This window comes from Zootoca vivipara, chromosome 16 (assembly GCF_965207765.1).
Source record: "Zootoca vivipara chromosome 16, rZooViv2.hap1.1, whole genome shotgun sequence".
NCBI lineage: Eukaryota > Metazoa > Chordata > Lepidosauria > Squamata > Lacertidae > Zootoca > Zootoca vivipara.
Genome location: NC_142599.1, coordinates 37,320,314 through 37,343,181, shown reverse-complemented (window position 1 = coordinate 37,343,181; position 22,868 = coordinate 37,320,314). Strand labels below are relative to the sequence as shown.

At 47.5% G+C, this 22,868-nt stretch overlaps 1 protein-coding gene across 1 annotated transcript; it reads left to right on the top strand.

The window, feature by feature from the left end:
• Positions 1 to 686: 686 nt before the first annotated feature.
• LOC118075937 (nuclear receptor subfamily 2 group F member 5-like) lies at positions 687 to 22,683 on the top strand. The gene is made up of 4 exons (XM_035098353.3): positions 687 to 1,133; positions 3,365 to 4,700; positions 15,443 to 15,970; positions 21,206 to 22,683. The coding sequence occupies exons 2-4, from the start codon at positions 4,352 to 4,354 to the stop codon at positions 21,478 to 21,480; spliced, it is 1,152 nt and encodes a 383-aa protein (XP_034954244.2). The 5' UTR covers positions 687 to 1,133; positions 3,365 to 4,351; the 3' UTR covers positions 21,481 to 22,683.
• Positions 22,684 to 22,868: the final 185 nt, after the last annotated feature.

The window sequence follows — 22,868 nt, the reverse complement described above, 5'->3', positions numbered from 1 at the left end:
AGAAAGAAAGAAAGAAAAAGAAAGAAAGAAAAAGAAAGAAAGAAAAAGAAAGAAAGAAAAAGAAAGAAAGAAAAGAAAGAAAGAAAGAAAGAAAGAAAGAAAGAAAGAAAGAAAGAAAGAAAGAAAGAAAGAAAGAAAGAAAGAAAGAAAGAAAGAAAGAAAGAAAGAAAGAAAGAAAGAAAGAAAGAAAGAAAGAAAGAAAGAAAGAAAGAAAGAAAGAAAGAAAGAAAGAAAGAAAGAAAGAAAGAAAGAAAGAAAGAAAGAAAGAAAGAAAGAAAGAAAGAAAGAAAGAAAGAAAGAAAGAAAGAAAGAAAGAAAGAAAGAAAGAAAGAAAGAAAGAAAGAAAGAAAGAAAGAAAGAAAGAAAGAAAGAAAGAAAGAAAGAAAGAAAGAAAGAAAGACGGAGAGGAAACTGAGGCAAAGGGCACGGAACGCTAGGACCACGCTCTGCCTTTTAAAAACCAGCCTCGGCTGGAGCCACGCCCCTCCTTCCATGCCTCAGCCAATGGCAGCGGCGCCCGTTTCACCGGAACGCTACATTCGTTTCCTTATAGGGAGCACCGCGCCTTATAAGGCGCCGCTTCGTCGCCATGGCCACGTTGTCAATGGGTCTCTATCTCTCCACACCGCCCCCCCCCCGCATCCCTCCCGCGGGGAGAGGAACACGTGACCCGAGGCAGCCGCAGCACCAGCGGCGACGAAGAAGCGAAATTGACAAGCAGACACCGAGGAGAGACGCTGCTGCTGCCGCCGCCGCATCTCTCGCCCGGGGAAGGAGGCGGAAAAGAAAAGTTCCTCGCCCGCTCCGCCGCTCCCTGTCCCTAGGATTTTTTTTAAGCCAGTTTTGAGGGAAGCGGGGGAGGAAAATAAATAAAAAAAATTCCGAAGCAGAAGCAGCGTTGTCCGGCGGCTTGCGTGGGCCGCGCAACTTCAGGATCGGGGCCGCCGCGCTGCGCGCAAAAGAAGAAGCTGCTGCTTTTGCACATCTCTGAGCTGGAGGGAGAAGCGCAAGGAGCAGCCTCGACCCCCCAGGCGGAATTTGCTTCGAAGAAAAGAAAAGGGGAAAAGGAGAAGAAAGAGCATCAATTTCTTCCCCAGGATTCCGAAAGAGAATTAAAAGCGAGATTCGAGCAGGTCTGGGTACCCCTCTTTTCCCCTCTTCCTTTCAGATAAAGGAGATGTCCCCCCCTCTCACTTTGGGTATTATCATTAAACCATATTTTATCTTTGTGGTTTTGCTTATGGTTAAGTCATTGCTGCCCACTCGGACAGATATGAGTTTATTTTTGAATTTATTTGGGGGGTGCAGTGGTAAGTCAAAGGAGCGCTGCCTGCTTTTTGTCTCCCTGTTGGAGAAGGAGAGCGTTTCTTTATTTCTGGGGTACTTTCCCCTTTTCAGGTAGAAAATGACACGAGGCAACATCGTGCTATAGGCACACCTACCTGTGAGTTTTCCTCCCTCCTAAAGTAGTGCGCTGCTCTGCTGACTGCGGGGGGGGGCGCTTACTCCTGAGTAAACGGGTGAAGGTTTGTGCCATGTCAGGAGCGATTTATCCCCACCCTCTCCCCCCAAAGCAACACAGGATAATGGTGACTCCTGAAAAAGAAAAATTAAAAAGAAAGACTTTCCTTAGGGAAAAATATATGAGAGTTTACAAAACAGGCAGAAACTTCACAAATTGATTTTTGCTTTCTTAAAAAAACGACGATTCAAACAGTACAGATTTGATGTTAGTTGCTTGCAACAATGATGTTTAAGGATAGCTTTTGGTGTTTTGCTGAAAAAACAAAAACGTGTCCAGTCATCTGTACTGGCATCACTTGCTAGGATTATTAATAATTATTTCCTGTGGGATGAAATTACGGTAATTCAAAAAGAGTTTAATGGTACTAAATATTCTGTTATAATTAAAGAAATATATGTAATTTCTGTAGCAGGATTTGACATCTGTTAAAAATATTGCTTATGCTAATAAAGTTGCTTTAATTGTAATAGGGTGAAAGCTTAACACAATTGTGTATAGACAGTGGCATAAATATTTATTAAATAATGACTGTTGTTACTAATGACCGTTAATGTCTAGAGAAGAAAACAGGATCCAATAATATTAGCAACAATAGTGTTATCAACAGTAATCACTAGTAATTCTAAACAATTCTAAACAAAAACAATCTAATGCTGTTAATCATAATGTATCAATTACCATTAGTTGTAAAAATGGCAACATATTAATAGGAATATATTGCTAATAATACACCAGTAATCATGTACAGTATTGCTTTTAATAGTACTGTACTGCATTACTGATATTACAAATTTTGCAGGTAGCAATATCAATACAATTAGATGTCATTTCTTCCTGCGCAAAGCTTTTAAGAAATATTATTTATTATTCAATGGACATTCATTGCTATAGGGGGAAATGGCATTTATTAATAAATATATTAGGAGGAGGTTGGAGATAATAAATTTTTCAGAGGGTTGGTACAATGAATATCATTTTAATTCTTGCTACGTTTATATTACAGCTTGGAAAAAGACAACCCCCCCCCATCCCTCATTGATCTGTAGATGTTCTTCAACAGTTGTATTTAATACCTTGATCAGGGGTCAATAGGGGAATAAAGATATATATGCAGGGGTTCAGAGTAAAACCCACATGCTCCCTGATCCTTAAAATACTCCACCGGAATAGATCTGTCTCATTCATGCAAACCACTTTCTCTGTTGCTAGAGAAACTCCTCCTCCTTGAAAACTGAAACCCGAATGCCTGTTGATTTTGACCAAAGAAAGGACAGAATGGGGAGGAAAACAGAGCCTGGATTTGGGTCTTTGCCTCTGTTTAGATGGATTCAATTTGCCCACACCCCAAAGGCAGAAGCACCCTAAGATCCCAGAGACGGGCATTTCTGCTGATCAAGCATCCATCCCAGAGACAGTTTGGGATTAAGGCTCTCCCTCTCCCTCTCTCTTTCGGAAGCCCATCAAAATCTGATGGATCGTTTCTTTGGAGCCACCATCATTTTTTTAAAATAATATTTATTTTGGGTACCAGGGAACCGACTTTGAACTATCTATCAAAGTCTTGTTCGTTGCATTTTCTGTTCCTTTTGGGACACCGCTGCCTTAAAAGGCAGATTAACAGCACCCAAAAGGCTATCTTAAGATGTCGTATATTTTACACTCAATGGGAATGTGAACTTTAGACAACAGGGATTGGAGTGTGTGGCTTCTGGTTTTTCTTCGCCTTTCTTGCACAATGTTTGCCGAGCTCTCTTCCTAAAAAAACTAACCTCTTGCACCTTTTCTCTCTCCCTGTCCTTCCTCTCCTTAAAAAAAATAAAAATAAAACCCCGTGCACAGATCTGTCAGGATTTGAATGCCTGCTAGCAGCTGCCGCCTCACTGGAAGTTTTCTCTCCGGTTACGGGCACCTTTTTCCGGAGTCGTTATAACCCTGCTGTCTGTGTGCTTTCCATCCTCTGGCGATTGAAGACCCGAGATTCCTCCCCTTCTCTCTGCTGGGCTCCTGCCAAATCGAGGCATTGTGATCGTCGTTCTTCTTTCTCCAGCGAAGGAGGGAGACCGCTTCTTTTGGGAAGGCAGACCCACCGGAGGAAAATGGAGGGAGCCTCCTGCAAATCCCCCTCCCGGCACTGATTATTATTAGTGGGGGTTTTGGGATTCCCTCCGCCGCTTTTGGAAGAACGGAAGAAAACCTTCGTTTACAGCTGTCTGTCTGCTCGGTCTTGTGGGGCGAGGGGGGGGGGGGAAGAGAAGCTGCCAAAGACGCCCCTCCTTTCATTTCTTATTCTTCTCCCTACCCCCCCCCCCGCAAAGCATGCAGTTGTTTGCTCTTCTGCTGGAAAGTAGATTTATAACCCCGCTTTCTTTGGGATCTGTTTCATCCTCATTTTTCTCTTCCTCCTCTCTACCTGCTTCCTTCTTCTCTCCCTCCTTCACAGCTGGTCCCTTCCACCCTCTCCTCCTTCCCAAACCTCAGCTGCTCCCCCCCTGCCCTTTTCCATTCCTCTTTCCTCCTCCTCCTCCTTTCCTTCCTTCTGTCCCTCCTTTCTCCTCCTCTTGCCCGCTTCCACTCCACCTGTTCCCCAGCCTTCCCTTCTTCCACTCTGCTCATCACATCCTTTCCTTCTCTTCCTAGCAGTCATTCTCTTGCCCACTACTGCCCCTTCTTTAAACTTGACCTCCCAGCCTCTGCAGACAGCCCCATACTTCCTCCAACCCCCCCACCTCTGCTAGATCTCTCTCTAGCCCCTTGACATTCTCACCCCCTTTCTCCCCCCCCACTCCCATCCTTTCCTGCCCCTTCCTTTACGACCCCAATCCCAGGATGGCTCTGGTGGTGACCCCCTGGCAGGAGGAGCTTCCCGGGGGTCCCCCAGGGGTCCTTCCACAGCTGCCAGCCCCAGCCCCCCAGGAGCCCAGCGGGGGCAGCAGCGGGGAGGGCAAGGCGTCGGCGTCGGCCGTGGACTGCCTGGTGTGTGGGGACAAGGCCAGCGGGAAGCACTACGGACAGTTCACCTGCGAGGGCTGCAAGAGCTTCTTCAAGCGCTCTGTCCGCCGCAACCTCAGCTACACCTGCCGTGCCAGCCGCCAGTGCCCCGTCGACCAGCACCACCGCAACCAGTGCCAGCACTGCCGCCTCACCAAGTGCCTCAAGGTCGGCATGCGCCGTGAAGGTGGGTTGCCCGAGGGGTGTGTGTGTCCCACGGATCTCGCCCTCTCTCTCTCTCCCCCTTTCTTGCAATCTCCCTCTCCTCCCTTCGTTCTCCACAGGCTAGTCTTCCATTTCTTCTTTCCCTGTTTGAATCTCTCCTGCTCTTTCCTTTTCTGGAAGTTGACATCCCTTTTCTTGCTCCCCTCCTCCTCCCTGCTCCAGAGAGCAAGGGGAAGGAGCATAGCTCAGTGGTCAGAGCACCTGCTTGGCATGCAGAAGGTCCCAGGTTCCACCCCCCCTGGCAGGGCTGGCAGAGGCTCTCTTGCCCCAAACCCTGGAGAGCGACTGCCAGTCAGTGCCAAAAGTACTGAGCTTCCTATGATCCTGGTTTTTCTTTTTCTGTGGATGTATTCTGTGACATGTCATCGATGCATCAATAGTCCTATTCTTTATGCATTTATTTGTTACCTGCCCTTCACCCTACGTTCCCAGGGCAGGTTCCGCCAACTAAAACACAGCATTGAAACAGCTAACAATCGCATAAATAACGTGGGTCCTAAAAGGATACAGCTTGAGTGTCAAAAGCACTTCATTCAGTTTATATCCCATGCTTCCTCTCGAAGGAGCCTAGGGTGGAAAACCTATCAATCATGTAGAAAAGCATTTGAAAAGAGAAAGAACATAAGCAGAGCCTGTTGGATCAGGCCAATGGCTCATGTACAGTAGTTCTCCTTCCTCTTTGGCGATCACTCATAGCTGAGTAAGATTGTCTTCCATGAACACGGTTTTAACAATGAGTCCGTAAATGACTGTGGAGGCCAATTCTGGATACACACGTCTTTCCACAGTGGAGGCATTGGTTTCCAGGCGGGAGTTGATCACGGTGTGGATTTGCCAAGTGTGCCTTCCTCTTAGCATTTCTCCCTTGCATCCTGAGTTCAAGTGTCTTCAAAGCCCATGACACCTTTGGTAAAGGCTGTTCTCCTACTGGAGCGCTCGCAGGCCAGTGTTTCCCAGTTGTCAGTGTTTATACTACATTTTTTACGATTTGCCTTGAGACAGTCTTTAAACCTCTTTTGTTGACCACCAGCGTTACGCTTTCCATTTTTAAGTTCAGAATAGAGTAGTTGCTTTGGAAGACGATCATCAGGCATCCGCACAACATGACCAGTCCAACGAAGTTGATGTTGAAGAATCCTTCCTTCAACACTGGTGATCTTTGCTTCTTCCAGCACACTGGTATTAGTTCGTCTGTCTTCCCAAGTGATGTGTAAAATTTTTTGGAGACATCGTTGATGGAATCTTTCACGGAGATGGAGATAGTGTTTATAAGTGGTCCATGTTTCACAAGCATACAGTAAGGTTGGTAGTAAAGGTAAAGGTAAAGGGACCCCTGACCATTAGGTCCAGTCATGACTGACTCTGTGGTTGCGGTGATCATCTCGCATTATTGGTCGAGGGAGCTGGCGTACAGCTTCCAGGTCATGTGGCCAGCATGACAAAGCCGCTTCTGGCGAAACCAAAGCAGCACACGGAAACGCCGTTTCCCTTCCCGCCGGAGCAGTACCTATTTATCTACTTGCATTTTGACGTGCTTTCGAACTGCTTGGTTGGCAGGAGCTGGGTCTGAGCAACGGGAGCTCACCCCGTCACAGGGATTCGAACTGCCGACCTTCTGATCGGCAAGCCCCTAGGCTCTGTGTTTTAACCCCCAGCACCACCCGCATGCCTTAAGGTTGGTAGTACAATAGCTTTTTTTATGTAGTTCAGCATCCTGTTCTCACAGTGGCTGACCAGATGCTTCAATGGGAAACCTGCAAGCACAAGGGCACTCTCTCTTCCTCCTGCAGCTTCCAGCAACTGGTACCCAGCCGTATTGCTTCCTCCAACGGTTAAAGGCAGAGCATAGCCATCCTGGTTAGTAGCCACAGATAGCCCTCACCTCCACAAATTGGTCTACTGTACTTCTCTTTCAAAGCCATCCAACTCAGTGGCTTCAGTGGGAGGGAGTTCCGCAGTTGAAAGATGCCCTGTGTGAAAAAGTGTTCCTTTTTCTCTGTCCAGGGATCTGAGGGTTGAGGGAAACTGTTATCTTTCAGCCACCAAATGGCAACCTGGGTAAAGGGGGATGTTTTTAAAATCCCTCCCGAAAGTCGATTACGAGGTAGGCAGGCGCAACTCGCTCGGGAGGGCATTTCACAAATGGGGAACTACCACCAAGGAGGCCCTGTCAACGCTGACTGGGCAGCCTCCAGGGGTGGCACCCCTACTACCAAGGCCTCCGCTGCTGGTCTGAAATGCTTGATACTGGGAAAGGTGCTTTTTAAAACGGTACTGGTGCCTTAGTGGCAAATGGTGCGTTAGTGGCAGATAGATTTGTGCACAGGAACAGAATAGTCTGTCTTATACAGAGTTCAACCACTGATCCATTTAGCTCAGAATTGTCTCCGCTAACTGGAAGAGGCTCTCTGGGGTTTCAAGCAGGGATTAAATGTGGGATCTTCGGCATACAAAGCAGTTATTGCTCTACTCCTGAGCTGCTGTCATTTCATTCAAAAATAGGAAGCTAGTCCTCATGGTTCTGAATAGAGGGTTGGTTTTAATTGGGAGCTGCCTTATACCAAGCCCACCCCCTTGGATCTATCTAGCTTTGTGTTGTCTACACTGGCTGGCAGCAGGTCTCCAGGATTTCAGGCAAGGGGTCTTTCCTAGCGGTACCTGGGGATGTCAGGAATCGAACTCGGGACCTTGTGCATGCAAGGTCCTTGCTCTGCCACTGAGCTATGGCCTTTTCCTGAACCATCCACACATCATTCTGCTTTATTAGCTGAGTTCTGCAGTGCTTCCTCAATGTCCGTGCATTATTGCCACCCGGAGGGGCAAACTGCATTCTTGGATTGTAGGGGGTTGGACTAGATGACCCTTGGGTGTACCTTCCAACTCTGCAATTCTGTGAAAAGCAGGGCAAATAAAACAAATCAGGACATTTGAGTTAAAGAAAATGATGAATTGAAATCGACTGATTTGCCTGTCGTCTATTTCTACCCCTGTCCTGATTTTATTTATTTCTGCTCTCCAGGGGAACCTGGTTTAATTTCAGTTTATTTGTAGCATTAAAAGTTAGGAGGATTTCAGCAGGGAGTTCTGGGATGTGCACCGACTGGGGGAAAAGCAGAGTTTCTGCTCTGAAACCTTTGCAGCGGCAAACTCTTGTTGAAAGGGAAATCACACCTAGAGCTGCCCTGCCGCTGCCGCTGCCCTGAAGCTGAAGGCTGGGAAGCTTCGGGACAGATAAAAGAAAGAGCTTTTTCACACAACACAAAGCTAGACTCTGGAACTCCCTCCCACTGGAGGGCAGAGGCAGACAGCAAGGCCTGAAAAGAGGATTGGGCAAATTGATGGAGGGGAGGTCTATTAGCCACCAGTACTAGCCCCTGTTGGCTACCAGCCGCTGTGGCTTTTCTGTGCCTCCACTTCCAGAGGCAGCAAAGCTACTGAAAGCTGATTGCTGGAAATTGCAAGTAGGAGAGCGCTGCTGTTGGCCTCAGGCCCTCCTTTTGGGCTTCCAAAGAGGCATGTGGCTGGTCACTGTGAAAAGAGGAGGCAGGACTACAAGGCCACCCCTTGACCTGACCCAGTCGCCGGGCTCTTCTGATGTTCTTATGGTCCGGAGGAAGTCTATTTACGTCCCTGGTTTCTTACAGGTATTTGGCCTTGGTGAGGAGAGGATGCTGGCTAGACTGGACCCCTTTGGCCTGATCCAGCAGGCTCTTATTACATTCTTAGAGCGTTATAAAAAGTGCCTATGTGGGGACCCTAATTCTTAATAATAATAATAATAATAATAATAATAATAATAATTTATTATTTATACCCCGCCCATCTGGCTGGGTTTCCCCAGCCACCCTGGGCAGCTTCCAACAAAATATTAAAATACAATGGTCTGTTAAGCATTAAAAGCTTCCCTAAACAGGGCTGCCTTCAGATGTCTTCTAAAAGTCTGGTAGTTGTTGTTCTCTTTGACATCTGGTGGGAGGGCGTTCCACAGGGCAGGTGCCACTATCGAGAAGGCCCTCTGCCTGGTTCCCTGTAACTTAGCTTCTCACAGTGAGGGAACCGCCAAAAGGCCCTTGGAGGTGGACCTCAGTGTCCGGGCAGAACAATGGGGGTGGAGACGCTCCTTCAGGTATAATGGACCGAGGCAGTTCATCTTCCTTCCATCCCTCTTCTGTCCCCCCCCCCATCCGTTTTCCTTTGTGACTCTCTCCCTTTTCTATCCTGCTTTCCACCAGTTCCCTTTTTCATTTCCCCCCAATTTCCTCCACGCCTCCTACTCCTCCTTTCCTCCCTACTCTTTGCTTTCTCTCCTCCTTTTCTCCCTTTCTTTGCTTTCCTCTTCCTCTGCAACCCTACAAAGGCAGGTATAAGCCGACCTGAATATAAGCCGAGGCAGCTAATTTTACCTCAAAAAAAACTGGGAAAACTTATTGACTCGAGTATAAGCCGAGGGTGGGAAATGCAGCAGCTACTGGTAAATTTCAAAAATAAAAAATACCATCCTATGCCCTTCCCAGCTGTCGGTGGTGGGGTGGGGAGAGAAGCGGCGAGGAAGGATCCCTTCCTCGCCACTTCTCCCTCCCCGCTGCCTCGCACAGAGCAGGCATAGGACAGGGGTTCGGAGAGTCGCAGCGCAGTGCTTCTCCGAACCCCCGGTCCTGTGCCTTTCTCTGCCGCCACCCGCCTCACTCGAGTATAAGCCGAGGGCAGCTTTTTCAGCACATTTTTTTGTGCTGAAAAGGTAGGCTTATACTCGAGTATATAAAGTATCTAGCCGTGCCCAACCACAGGCCCATTGCTGACTCATCCTCCTCTCTACTCCTGCAATTTCTTCCCTCGTTCTCCTTGATTCATGCCGTCTCTGTCTTCCCAAGAACATCCCAGGGTAAACCAGAATCTCCTTCTTTTCATCCTTCCCCTTCAAAGTTATTTACCTTTCCCCTTTCCTTCTTTCTGTCCTCCCTCTGCGTTTTCTTCTTCTCTTTATTTTTTAGGATGCACCTCTTAAGATTCCATTTCTTCCCCTCCACATTTAAGCAGAGGGGCTCCTTTTCAAGAGGACTGGACACATTAATGGCTGATAAGGCTACCAATATCTGCTAGCATCTGCAATGGCTATGTTCTGCCTCCAGTGCCAGAGGCATTAGCCGCTGAATAATAGCAGTTCCAGGAAACCAGGGGGGGGGGGGAGTGCCATGGCACTTGGGTCCGGCTTGTGGGCATCTGCTTGGCCATTGTGGGGACCTTTGCAGCATAAAAAGCTATGGGATCTCAGGGAGAGGTTTTGAGAAGTGCACAGATTAGAAAAGAAGCTGTGCAGCTGCCCCAAAATATTTGCAGGCCCCCAGCAGTGTTGAAAGCAGCATGGCGTCTGACTGCCCCAGTAGCAGGCAGGGCACAAATGATCATGGATCTGTGATAAACAAATAGTTGTCTGGAGGGGGGCAAAGGATTCCTTGAAGCAGAGAGAATGCTGGAAGATTTGAGACAGCGTTTTCGGAGCTTGCTCACGCAGCACAAGCTGTGGAACTCCCTGCCACAGGAGACAGGGACGGCCCAGCAACTTGGTTGCCTTTAAAAAATTGGATTGGGCTGATTCACAAAGAGGGCTATCGATGGCTGCTAGCGATGATGGATGTGCTCTGCCTGCACGGTCAGAGGCGGCAATGCTTCTGAATGCCAGTTGCCGGAAACTGCAGGAGAGGAGAGGGCCTTTTATGCTCAGGTCCTGCTTGCGGGTTTCCGACAAGATGGGCCATTGGTCTGATCCAGCAGGCTTGTTTGTGGGGCCAGAGCTGAGAGCCCTCTGATCTGCCGACCCTGCCAATCATGCAGAAGGTGGGGAGGAAGCGGGGCAAGTTCCCCTTGCCTAGACACAAACTTGATCCCCAGCTTTCCTTTTAAAACAAAGAGGGAATTTTTAGCATTTGTGGGACTTGAGAGAGGGTCTGAAATGTACAGGCACTGTATCTCCTCCTCCTCCTCCTGCTCCTCCACCTCATTATTTATTATTATTTTCTGTGCGTGAGAAACTTACCTGCACCTTGCTTTCTGTGTTTTGCCTTGTTACCACCCCTCTGCCCCACCCACAAATATTCCTACCAGTACCCATGGGGCCAGTTTTCTTGTGGAGTCACCTTCCTCCCATATGCTCACTTAATGCCTGTAAGAAGTGTGGTGGCATCTACAACTTTGGAACTCCCTGCCTATTGATATAATCAGATGTTATTATTTGAAACAAAATAAAAAAATTCCTTCCAGTAGCACCTTAGAGACCAACTTCTTCAGATACCAGTGTGCATCCACACAGAAGCTCATACCAATGACAAACTTAGTTGGTCTCTAAGGTGCTACTGGAAGGAATTTTTTTATTTTGTTTCAAAAAATTTTATATTGTTTCGACTACGGCAGACCAACACGGCTACCTACCTGTAACTATTATTATTATTCGTTTAGGCAACCCCACCACGAAGGGATTTAACCTTCCTCTTCATTTGCTGTTAATTTTAATCATCTTTAAATGTTTTTCGTATTTATTTATAAAATATGTATATATTCCTAATTCATTTTTAAAAATAGTAATAAAAAAGCTATCAAAGTGGTTCACAAGAACTGTGCATTCTGGCATTTGGAAGCCTGGCTGTGGAGCCAGAGCATAGCCTCTGTCATGGATAGTAGCTATCGATAGTCCTCTTCCCCAGCCATGAATTTGTCTGACCCTCTTTTAAAGCCATAGTCACTGCCTCCTGCAGGAGTGAGTTCCATAGTTTAAATATGTGCAGCGTGATGAAGTCTTGCCCAGAGTGGCTGTGGCAACCCAGTCAGGTGGGTGGGGTGCTAATAATAATAATAATAATAATAATAATAATAAAATATATAAGAATTTTAAGATCTTAGGTACAGTATATAATAATTGCTCATAAATGTCGTCATCTTTAGTGACCACTCGTAGCCGAGTAAGATTGTCTTCCATAAACACAATTTTAACAATGAGTCCATAAGTGACTGTGGAGGCCAATTCTGGATCCACACGTCCTTCCACAGTGGGGACATTGGTTTCCGGCCAGGAGTTGATCACGGTGTGGATTTGCCAAGCGCGCCTTCCTCTTAGCACGTTTCTCCCTTGCGTCCTGAGATCGAGTGTCTTCAAAGCCGAGGCTGGTTTTTAAAAGGCAGTGCGTGGTCCTAGTGTTCCGTGCCCTTTGCCTCAGTTTCCTCTCCGTCTTTCTTATTTATTTATTTATTCTTTCTACTATTATTATTAATTCTTCTTTGGTGATCACTCGTAGCCGAGTAAGATTTTCTTCCATAAACACGGTTTAAACAATGGGTCCGTAAGTGACTGTGGAGGCTAATTCTGGATCCACATGTCCTTCCACAGTGGGGACACTGGTTTCCAGGTGGGAGTTGATCACTGTGTGGATTTGCCAAGCGCGCCTTCCAAGCGCGCCTTCCTCTTAGCACGTTTCTCCCTTGCGTCCTGAGATTGAGTGTCTTCAAAGCCCAGGACACCTTTGGTAAAGGCTGTTCTCCAACTGGAGCGCTCGCAGGCCAGTGTTTCCCAGTTGTCAGTGTTTATACTACATTTTAAAAGATTTGCCTTGAGACAGTCTTTAAACCTCTTTTGTTGACCACCAGCATTACGCTTTCCATTTTTAAGTTCGGAATAGAGTAGTTGCTTTGGAAAACGATCATCAGGCATACGCACAACAGGACCGGTCCATTGAAGTTGATGTTGAAGAATCATTGCATCAACACTGGTGATCTTTGCTTCTTCCAGTACACTGATATTAGTTCGCCTGTCTTCCCAAGTGATGTGTAAATTTTTTTGGAGACACCATTGATAGAATCTTTCGAGGAGTTGGAGAAATGTACTAAGCAAACATGTACATAAATATATAAACACCATGTCTGAAACCCCACAGAAAACGTCCTGAAACCCTTTTGTCCCTCCCAAATCGACCTCAAACATTTCTCTGCAAGGTCGAAGGAAAATGGAAAAGCCGCCCCATTGTCTTTTATTTGTTTCTGAATATTCTCTGGTTGGCCTCTGTTATTTTCTCCTACCGATGGAGAACCCACAAAGGGCTCTGTACGGGCTCTTGTGTACCCTATAAGGGAATAAGGCCAGATTTTGTTTACAACAACAACAACAACAACAACAACTTTCTGTCCTGAATCTTCCAACATTCAGTGTCATCGCCATTGAGTCCTAGTGTTATGTGAGAGGGGCGAAAGCTTTTCTCTGAAAGCTTTCCCCAGGCTGTCCATAAAGTTTTAAGCCTCTGCCGTGTCACCCCTTGCTCACGTTTTCTCCAAAGGCTGCCTGCAATGTGTTGCTCTGGGCCCTTGATCATTTTGACTGCTCTCTCCTGACCCTTTCCCAATTCTGCAATATCCTTTCTGAGGAGAGGAGACCAGAACTGCGCACAGTATTCTTCTACATGGAGCGTGTGTGTGTGTCTCACAGCAGACTTGCGCAATGGCGTTTTGATACCGGCAGCCTGGCTAATGTTTGCCTATTCCTCCCATGTCTGGGGATTCTTCAGCTGAGATTCCCGCATTGCAGGGGGTTGGACTAGATGACCCCTGAGGTCCCCTCCAACCCTTCAATTCTATGATCTCTCAGGGATTCTTCTCAGCTGTGATTCAATAATGGCAGCAGGTTTGACTACTTGACCCTGGGAGTCTCTCCCGACTTTACAATGTTGTGGTTATGACTGGGCAGGATGCATGTTCTGTTAAATAATACCAAACCCAGAAGAATGTTAATTTTATTTTTCATTACGATTACTAACAACCCCAATAGCATGGTATTGAATTATACCATATAACCTAATAATAATAACGATGATGATAATAAGTCAATTTATATTCTACCTTTTTTTCCTGACCGGCACTCAAGGCGGCTTACTAATAAAATCAGAACTGCAAAAAAATTTTTTTTCCCAGAGAAGCAACCATTAAAAAAGAACAATTAAACAATGTACTGTAATTAAAACTATTTATCTATAAGATTCCTGCGTTACAGGGGATTGGACTAGATGATCCGGGGGGGGGGGGGTCCCTTCCAAACATACTGGCAACCTCCCTACCAGAGAGGAATGGCGAACTAAGCTGTTGCACTCCGCCGAAATGGCAAAACTGACCGGAAAGCTCAGGAACCAAGAAGACAAGACGTTCAAGAAAAAATGGGGAAAAATTATAATTTATTTAGGAGACCATTGTAAGCAGATGAAAACATTAGCAGGATTCTAATAACACTTGTAGGCACGTGGGTGGCGCTGTGGTCTAAACCACTGAGCCTAGGGCTTGCCGATCAGAAGGTCGGCGGTTCGGGTCCCGTTGCTCGGTCCCTGCTCCTGCCAACCTAGCAGTTCGAAAGCACGTCAAAGTGCAAGTAGATAAATAGGTACCACTGTGGCGGGAAGGTAAATGGCGTTTCCGTGCGCTGCTCTGGTTCACCAGAAGAGGCTTAGTCATGCTGGTCCCATGACCCGGAAGCTGTACGCCAGCTCCCTTGGCCAGTAAAGCAAGATGAGCGCCACAACCCCACCTGCGACTGGACCTAAAGGGACCCCTGACTGTTACCTTTAATAACACTTGTAATGTAACAAATATGATGGGCAATATGGATAGATACATAATATAGACTATGAAATAATACACAGTTGGAAATGTTGACAATAGGACCCCTGGAGGGGATGGTGGGGAAGCCTCGAGATTCAGGGAAATGTGGATTTGGTATTGTTATAACTCTTCATTTGTAAAATCAAAAATGATTTTAAAAACCACATACCAGCAACCACAACAGAAACAAAATCGAAACGCACACATCCTTGTTTCCCGAGCTGGCTTGGATGGTGAGTACAGAGAATCTAAGGAAATAAAATTTCCCCCTACCTGGGATGACGTAACAGCATAATGGTTTCACGAAATAAATGCTGAGACAAGAATCATGTGCTTTCTCCCTCCTTCCCTCCCCCCTTAACATTATATTAATTTTCCAACAATAACAGAAACAAAACAAACAACAATCAAAACAAAACAAAACAAAACAAAACAAATTGTCTTCCCCCCAAACCCTTCCTTGGTTCCATTGTATACCAATGTACTACATGTCCATTATAAAGTTTTAACCATTTGAATTCATAATAAAATTACATTTGTCCATTCATAATAAAATTACAAGCATTCTCAAAACCTTGCCAATGTATCAACCTGTGTGCATTGCTTCTGAATATATGCAATAAAGTCCTTCCATTCTTCCTTAAATTTGTTGCTATCTCTTCCTCTTAATTTCATTGTCAACTTTGCCATTTCAGCATATTCCGTTAATTTAACTCGCCAATCTTTTTTAGCTGGGACACTTTCTTCTTTCCAATGTTGTGCTGTTCGTGCAGCCGTGGTTGCGTATATAAACAATTTTTGTGTGTGTTCTTGGTAAGTCCATTCCTGTAATACCTAAGCTTCTGGGTTTTTTTTTGGCAAAGGTTATTTTAAACATCATCTTCATTTCATTATAGATCATTTCCCAATAATTCTTAACAATTTTGCAATCCCACCACGTATGAAAAAAGTACCTTCTCTTGTTTTACATTTCCAACACTTGTTTTCTCTAGTTTTGTACATTTTTGCTAGTTTAACCGGAGTTGGATACCATCTATACGTCATTTTCTCCCTCCCTCCCTTTTTGTCTCCCTTCAGCCGTGCAACGAGGGCGCATGGCTCCCACACAGCCCAGCCCGGGCCAGTACCCCTTCGCCAACGGGGACCCCTACAATTGCCACTCCTACCTGACGGGCTTCATCTCCCTCCTCCTCCGGGCAGAGCCCTACCCCACTTCCCGCTATGGGGCCCAGTGCCTGCAGCCCAACAACATCATGGGCATCGAGAACATCTGCGAGCTGGCCGCCCGCCTCCTCTTCAGCGCCATCGAGTGGGCCAAGAACATCCCCTTCTTCCCGGACTTCCAGCTGGCCGACCAGGTCTGCCTTCTGCGCATGACCTGGAGCGAGCTCTTTGTCCTCAACGCCGCCCAGTGCTCCATGCCTCTCCACGTGGCTCCCCTCCTGGCTGCCGCCGGCCTACATGCCTCACCCATGTCCGCCGACCGTGTGGTGGCCTTCATGGACCACATCCGCGTCTTCCAGGAGCAGGTGGAGAAGCTGAAGGCTCTGCACGTCGACTCGGCCGAGTACTCTTGCCTGAAGGCCATTGTCCTCTTCACCCCAGGTGAGCATCGCGTGCTGCAAGGGCAGAGGAGGAGAGGGCTATCGGTGGCCATGACGGCCGTGCTCTGCCTTGCCATTTCATCATTCGTGGCAGGCCAAAGAAAGTCCTCCTTCACGCAAGCCGTTGTTAAACGATGGAACTCAGTGCCGCAGGAGGCAGCAATGGCTGCCATCTTGGATGGCTTGAACAGAAGGCTATCGTTGGTTAATGGTTGTGCTCTGCCTAGTCAGTCAGTCAGTTTTATTGCACATAGCCAAAGGCTGCCGCAATGTACACAGAATCATTCAACATTTAAAAGAAAATATGCTAGATTAATACAAAGAACTTAAAACATTTCTATTATCAAAGCATTACCTACCCTAACTGAGCTTTAGAAATACCTTAATATACAGGTTAAGACTTTAAACAATAAAATTTATAGGCTAAAATCACCACATGGCCACTGATATATTAAAAATAATGTTAATTAATACAATGTACAATTATATTCGGAGTTTGTGCTAGACTATAGCTTGATGTAAAGGTAAAAGTAAAGGGACCCCTGACCATTAGGTCCAGTTGTGACCGACTCTGTGGTTGTGGCGCTCATCTCGCTTTGCTTGCTGAGGGAGCTGGCGTACAGCTTCCAGGTCATGTGGCCAGCATGACAAAGCCGTTTCTGGCGAAACCAAAGCAGCACACGGAAACGCCGTTTACCTTCCCGCCGGAGCGGTCCCTATTTATCTACTTGCACTTTGACGTGCTTTTGAACTGCTAGGTTGACAGGAGCTGGCACCGAGCAATGGGAGCTCACCCCGTCGCGGGGATTCGAACCGCCGACCTTCTGATCGGCAAGCCCTAGGCTCTGTGGTTTAACCCACAGCGCCACCCGCATCCCCACATAGCTTGATGTAGGTAGGGTCAAATAAATTCATTTCCTTTACAGTTGGCTATGTAATTTGCTCTAATTTTCCTAGTGGCAGTTGCAAAGAGTTCTACACCCCAGGTCACATACTTATCTATGTCTGTGAGGAGATATAAAATCACGTCAGAGGGGTTCTGGCCATTGGGCTTCCAGAAATGTGTGCACTGTCAAGAGGAAGTGGTGCTTCTGAATACCCAGTTGCTGGAAGCCGCAGCAGAGGAGAGGGCTCTTATGCCCGGATCCTGCCTGTGGGTTTGCCATGGGGGGGGGGGCACTCTGCTGGCCATGGTGAGAACAGGACGCTGCTCTCTTCCGATTGTGCAGGATCTGATTGCGCAACTTATTCGAAGGCGGCTGCAATTCTGACTGGCTTCAGGAACATATTCCTTTCCTGCCTAGCGGTTCTTAAGCGAGATCAGGGGAAAGGAAGCCTGTGCATGTTTTGCACCCAGACTCATTGGAGTTGAGATGGGGGTGGAAGCTTATGGAGAAGCTGTTTTATACACGATTTTTTAAAAAAGTGCCCCCAGCCCCAAGGTCTGTGTTTTATACCACAGATTGATTGTTATTATTATAATTTATTATTTATGCCCTGCCCATCTGGCTGGGTTTCCCAGCCATTCTGGGCGGCTCCCAAAAGAATATTAAAAACATAATAAAACATCAAACATTAAAAACTTCCCTAAATAGGGCTGCTTCTAAAAGTCAAATAGTTGTCCATTTCCTTGACATCTGATGGGAGGGCTTTCCACAGGGCGGGCGCCACCACCGAGAAGGCCCTCTGTCTGGTTCCCTGTAACCTCACTTACTGCAGGGAGGGAACCCCCAGAAGGCCCTCGGAGTTGGACCTCGGTGTCTGGGTTGAACAGTGGGGGTGGAGACGCTCCTGTGCCCTCTGCTGGCATAACACAGAATCACTCCAGGCCATGGTGTTTTTTTTGGCCATTCAGGTGTTCATTAGTGTCCCAGGGGTCATTTTGTCTGACCTCCCTCCAACACAGATGTAGGCTGCTGACCACCCCAAACTCTGCTTGCTAGCAAAAGGGGCCCATTTATGCTCTCTCCATTCAGTGGGCCAGGAGTTGGCCCACCGACACCAGGATAGCCAGCCTATCTTGGCTGGTAACTTGTTTGGGTTCCTTTCTTGAATCTCTTGAGAAGTTTTCCCCATGCCTTTCTCCAACCTCCATACCTTCCTGGGGCATGGAGCCTTTCATTAGAGGGAAAATCAAGCAACAGAGGGAAGAAGACAGCGCCCTGGTATGGACTTTCTCATAGATCATCCTGGGACAGAATGTGGCAGCTGGACTGGTGACTGGGAGCGGCCGCCGAGACATTGGCTCCCAGTAAGTTTCCGAGCACAATTCGAAGTGTTGGTGCTGGCCTTTAAAGCCCTAAAAGGCCTCGGCCCAGTATACCTGAAGGAGCGTCTCCACCCCCATTGTTCAGCCCAGACACTGAGGTCCAGCGCCGAGGGCCTTCTGGCAGTTCCCTCTCTGCAAGAAGTGAGGTTGCAGGGAACAGGGCAGAAGACCTTCTTGGTGGTGGCACCTGCCCTGTGGAACGCCCTTGCATCAGATGTCTAGGAAATAAACAACTATCTGACTTTTAGAATACATCTTCTAAGACAGGCAGCCCTGTTTAGGGAAGTTTTTAATGTTTGATCTTTTATTGCGTTTTTAATATTCTGTTGGGAGCCACCCAGAGTGGCTGGGGAAATCCAGCTGGATGGGCAGGGTATAAATTATTATTATTAATTATATATCCCTCAAACACAGTGTTGTCCACACCAACTGGTAGCCGCTCTCCACGAGTTCTTTGAGGCTGGGCTAGATGGCTCCAGCAGATCCTCCTTATGTTTTTATTTGCCCTCAGAGCATGTGTTTTTTGCATTCTGTTTCAACCATGTAGATGGCTTTGACACCATTGTCTTGTGGTCTCTAAACTTGCTAAATCTCAGTGGCAACCTCCTTGATTCCGCCCTGCCATCGAGCGTTCAGATCGGTGCCAGCTATTTTCTTGAAGGCATCAGGTAGCTGAGCTTGTGATGGCAGAGCAGGTGGTGGTGGTGAGGTTTGCTTGCGTGTTAAGTGAGCTCGCCTTGCCAAAATGCACATCAGTTTCTGAAATCACTCCCAGGCCAGTTTGCCTTTGCTATTGCAAGACGGAAACCGTCGGAACTTTGGGCGCACAGCTCTCTTTGCAGAAGAAGCCTTTGCACGGAGCTAAGAGAGAATGGGACGCGGGTGGCGCTGTGATCTAAACCACAGAGCCTAGGGCTTGCCGATCAGAAGGTCGGCGGTTCGAATCCCTGCGATGGGGTGAGCTCCCATTGTTTGGTCCCAGCTCCTGCCAACCTAGCAGTCTGTAAGCAGGTCAAGTGCAAGTAGATAAATAGGTACCACTCAGGCGGGAAGGTAAACGGCATTTCCGTGGGCTGCTCTAGTTCGCCAGAAGCGACTTAGTCATGCTAGCCACAAGACCCGGAAGCTGTACGCTGGCTCCCTCGGCCAACAAAGCGAGATGAGCGCTGCAACCCCAGAGTTCTTCACAACTGGACCTAATGGTTAGGGGTCCCTTTACCTTTACCTTTAAGAGAGAGTGGGGGACCTCTGCACCCCCAGATTGTACCTTTAACCTTACGAGCTTTCAACCTTAGCAAGAATAGGTTGGAACAGAAGCTGCATCTCGCGTCCCCATGTCTGCTATGGTCATCTAGCATTTGCTGCCCGGGGGGGGGGGGGGGGAGGTGTTCACAAAGGTGCAGGAGAAACTTTTGCTTTCATGCCTGGAGTAATGCGCCATGACTGGCACATAAACAGCCTGCCTCTCTTTATCTGTTTTTTTTTAATTAACCAAATCTAGCTGCCCCCCTTTCTCTCTCCCCACACGCACACACCCGGGCCCTCCTTTCATCCCTTTGGTGGCATCCCCAGTGTAAGCGTTTTCAAGTCCTGGCTATTGACGCCGGCGACGGGCGGCCCATTCTCCCCACGCAGCTAAATGTCTGTTGCGTTAGCCATGCCGTGTTAGAAAAAGCGGCGGCTGTGAATGGATTCACGGTGAGGTCCCTTTTGGGGGCCTCTGTCAATAGCGGCGACGTTCGTGGCCTGAATAGCCACGGCACTCATTTGAGGGGCTCTGAATGGAGCTGTTTTGTGGCTCCCTCAATGGGGGAGAGGGATCGACCCAGCTTGAGGGTTTCATTCAAGCTGGGAAACGCCAGCCCTCGGAGACGTATTTCATTGGAGTGCTTTGGGGTGGTGTGGGGGGAATGCTTCTCAACAGGCACAGGGGGGAAAACAGCAACCCTCAAATGTATATTCTCTTAAATGAATCCCGGAATTATGCTCTCTGGAATTTTTTTCGGGGTGGGGGAAGGTGACTCAATTTGGCAAAGATTCACTTCAAGAATCACCTAAGACTGAAGAAAGTAAGAAGACCCTCAGTCTAGTATCCTGTACCCACTGAGGCCAATCAGATACTGTAGCTCAATGGTAAGCTCACAAGCAGGATCTGAGCACAAAAGAACTCTCTCCTTTCCTGTGGTTTCCCGCAACTGGCGTTCAGAAGCATTGCTGTAGCCATCAATTGCCCTCTTTTCCTCTGTGAATATGTCCAACCCCCTGTGATGCAGGAATCTTATAGATAGATAAATAGTTTTAATTCTGTTGCCCAATCCTCTTTTAAAGCCACCCTCCTGTGGGAGGGAGTTCCATAGTTTAACTATGCTCTGCAGGAAAGGCTTCCTTTTGTCTGTCCTGAATGATGAAATGATGACTCAGGGTGGGGGAAATGGAAGGATACCACTGCACAGTGGGTAGCCGGACTCTAGGCCAGGGGTAGGCAACCTAAGGCCGGGCAGCCGGATGTGGACCAATTGCCTTCTCAAACCGGCCTATGGACGGTCCGGGAATCAGCATGTTTTTACATGAGTAGAATGTGTCCTTTTATTTAAAATGCATCTCTGGGTTATTTGTGGGGCATAGGAATTCATTCATGTTTCCCCCCCAAAATATAGTCCGGCCCACTGCATGATCTGAGGGACAGTGGACTGGCCCACGGCTGAAAAAGGTTGCTGACCCCTGATGTTGATTGTTCAATAAAGTTCTACTTTAATGATTAAAAAAAGAAAAGAGGGACACTTGGAGGAGCTGGAATTTCGGCTGTGCTGTGGCCCCGGTGTGGGATTCCCCTCGGGCATCTGGTTGGCCCCTGTGAGAATAGGATGCTGCCTAGATGGGATCTTCTCTAGCCAGATCCAGCAGCTGGGCTCTCACGTTGATCAGTTGGTCCCCCGTGCGAACGTTCTTTCCTTCTCTCCCTTGCAGATGCGGTGGGGCTGACGGACTTGTGCCACGTGGAGAACGTCCAGGAGAAGTCCCAGTGTGCCTTGGAAGAGTACGTCCGGAACCAGTACCCCAACCAGCCCAGCCGCTTTGGGCGCCTCCTCCTGCGCCTCCCCTCCCTGCGCATCGTCTCCGCCCCTGTGATTGAGCAGCTGTTCTTCGTGCGCTTGGTAGGCAAGACCCCCATTGAGACGCTGATTCGAGACATGCTCCTTTCGGGGTCCAGCTTCAACTGGCCCTACATCTCCATGCAGTGAAAGCAGCCGGGGGTTGGAGGCCGTGACTGCAGCCTTGTTGTTGCCTTTGCCCCCAAACTGGGCGGTGGGGGCCTTGTTGGTGTGCAGACAGCGGTGGGCTGTCACTCAGGGAGCCAGAGCGTCTCACCTGTGCTCCCTCCAAAATGGCCGCCCTTGAGACAACCAGGAAATGACATCAAGGAGGCGGAGCTTGAGAGCGCCCCCCCCCCAGTTTCTTCTAATCCCAAGGGGGGTGGGAGTGACTTTGGAAAAGCAATTCCCGCCCTTCCATATTTATATCGCAGACAAAACAAAATAGCAGCCATTTTCTTAAAATGAGCTTGATCCTCTGATGGTTATTTTTTAAAAATGTGCTTTGTCTACAAGAATGTCCTTGCCCCTCAAGGAATTATCCTGGAACGAGGGCATTACGGATTGAGAACCTGAGATCTTTTGTTGTCCCATTTCTAAGAGATTTCTATAGCTTTGTTGGTGGGTCTTCCTTGGGCCCACCTTCTCAACTGGTGAATGTTTTCTTGTTAGCGTGTTGGCGACTAGAGGCCAAGGTGAACGGCCCGCCTAGGAGAAGGTTTGCAGTAGGTTGCGATACAAACTTGGTGACGCGCAAAAACATGTGTGGCTAGCTGAGCCACAATCGTGCAATGGCACCTCAAACAATCTTTCACCTTCCCTTTTGCGTTTGTGCATAAATGTGTAAAGAGGGAGAAAAAGGGCTGGGGCAATTGGGGGAAAAAAAGACTTGCCTCTTCAGAATGATCAAAAAGAAAAGACTTGCCTCCTCAGGCTGCTTTTCTTTTTCTTTTTCTTTTTTAATAACAAGGACTTTCTTCTTCAGGCCCATATGTGTGAAAGCGTCCTTTACAATAACTGCAAAAAGCCCACAAATCTTCCAAGACTCCTTCCCCATGGGCTTTTACAGCCTAGGGAATTGTCTACAATTTATGATGTTTGGGAGTGATGGTGGCTATCCTACATGAACTGATGCGGAAGAGATACAGAAAAAAAAATGAACAAACCCAGAATTGGAGTCAGGGGCAGTTGCTTCCATTCGTGTGCTAAAAAGAGGAGGTGGACAGGGGCGAGACTTCTTCTTCTTCTTCTTCTTCCTTAATCTAAAGGAGGGGCAAAATGATTTGGGATGCCTCTTACCTGGAGGGGAAAACATGCTATTTATAAAATAAAATAAACTCAGATTATATCCTACTCCCGTTGCCCAGCTAAATGTACTTGCATACATTTCAACACCCATAATTTTTTTTATTTCTGATGGTTTCTTTGTAAGCGCAGTGACGGAAGATCTCATGTTACAGATTGTGGGTTCCTTTCTTGGATTGGGGTGTGTGTGTGTGAGGGGAGACGATGAAAAAGAACAAGGGAAAATGCAGCAT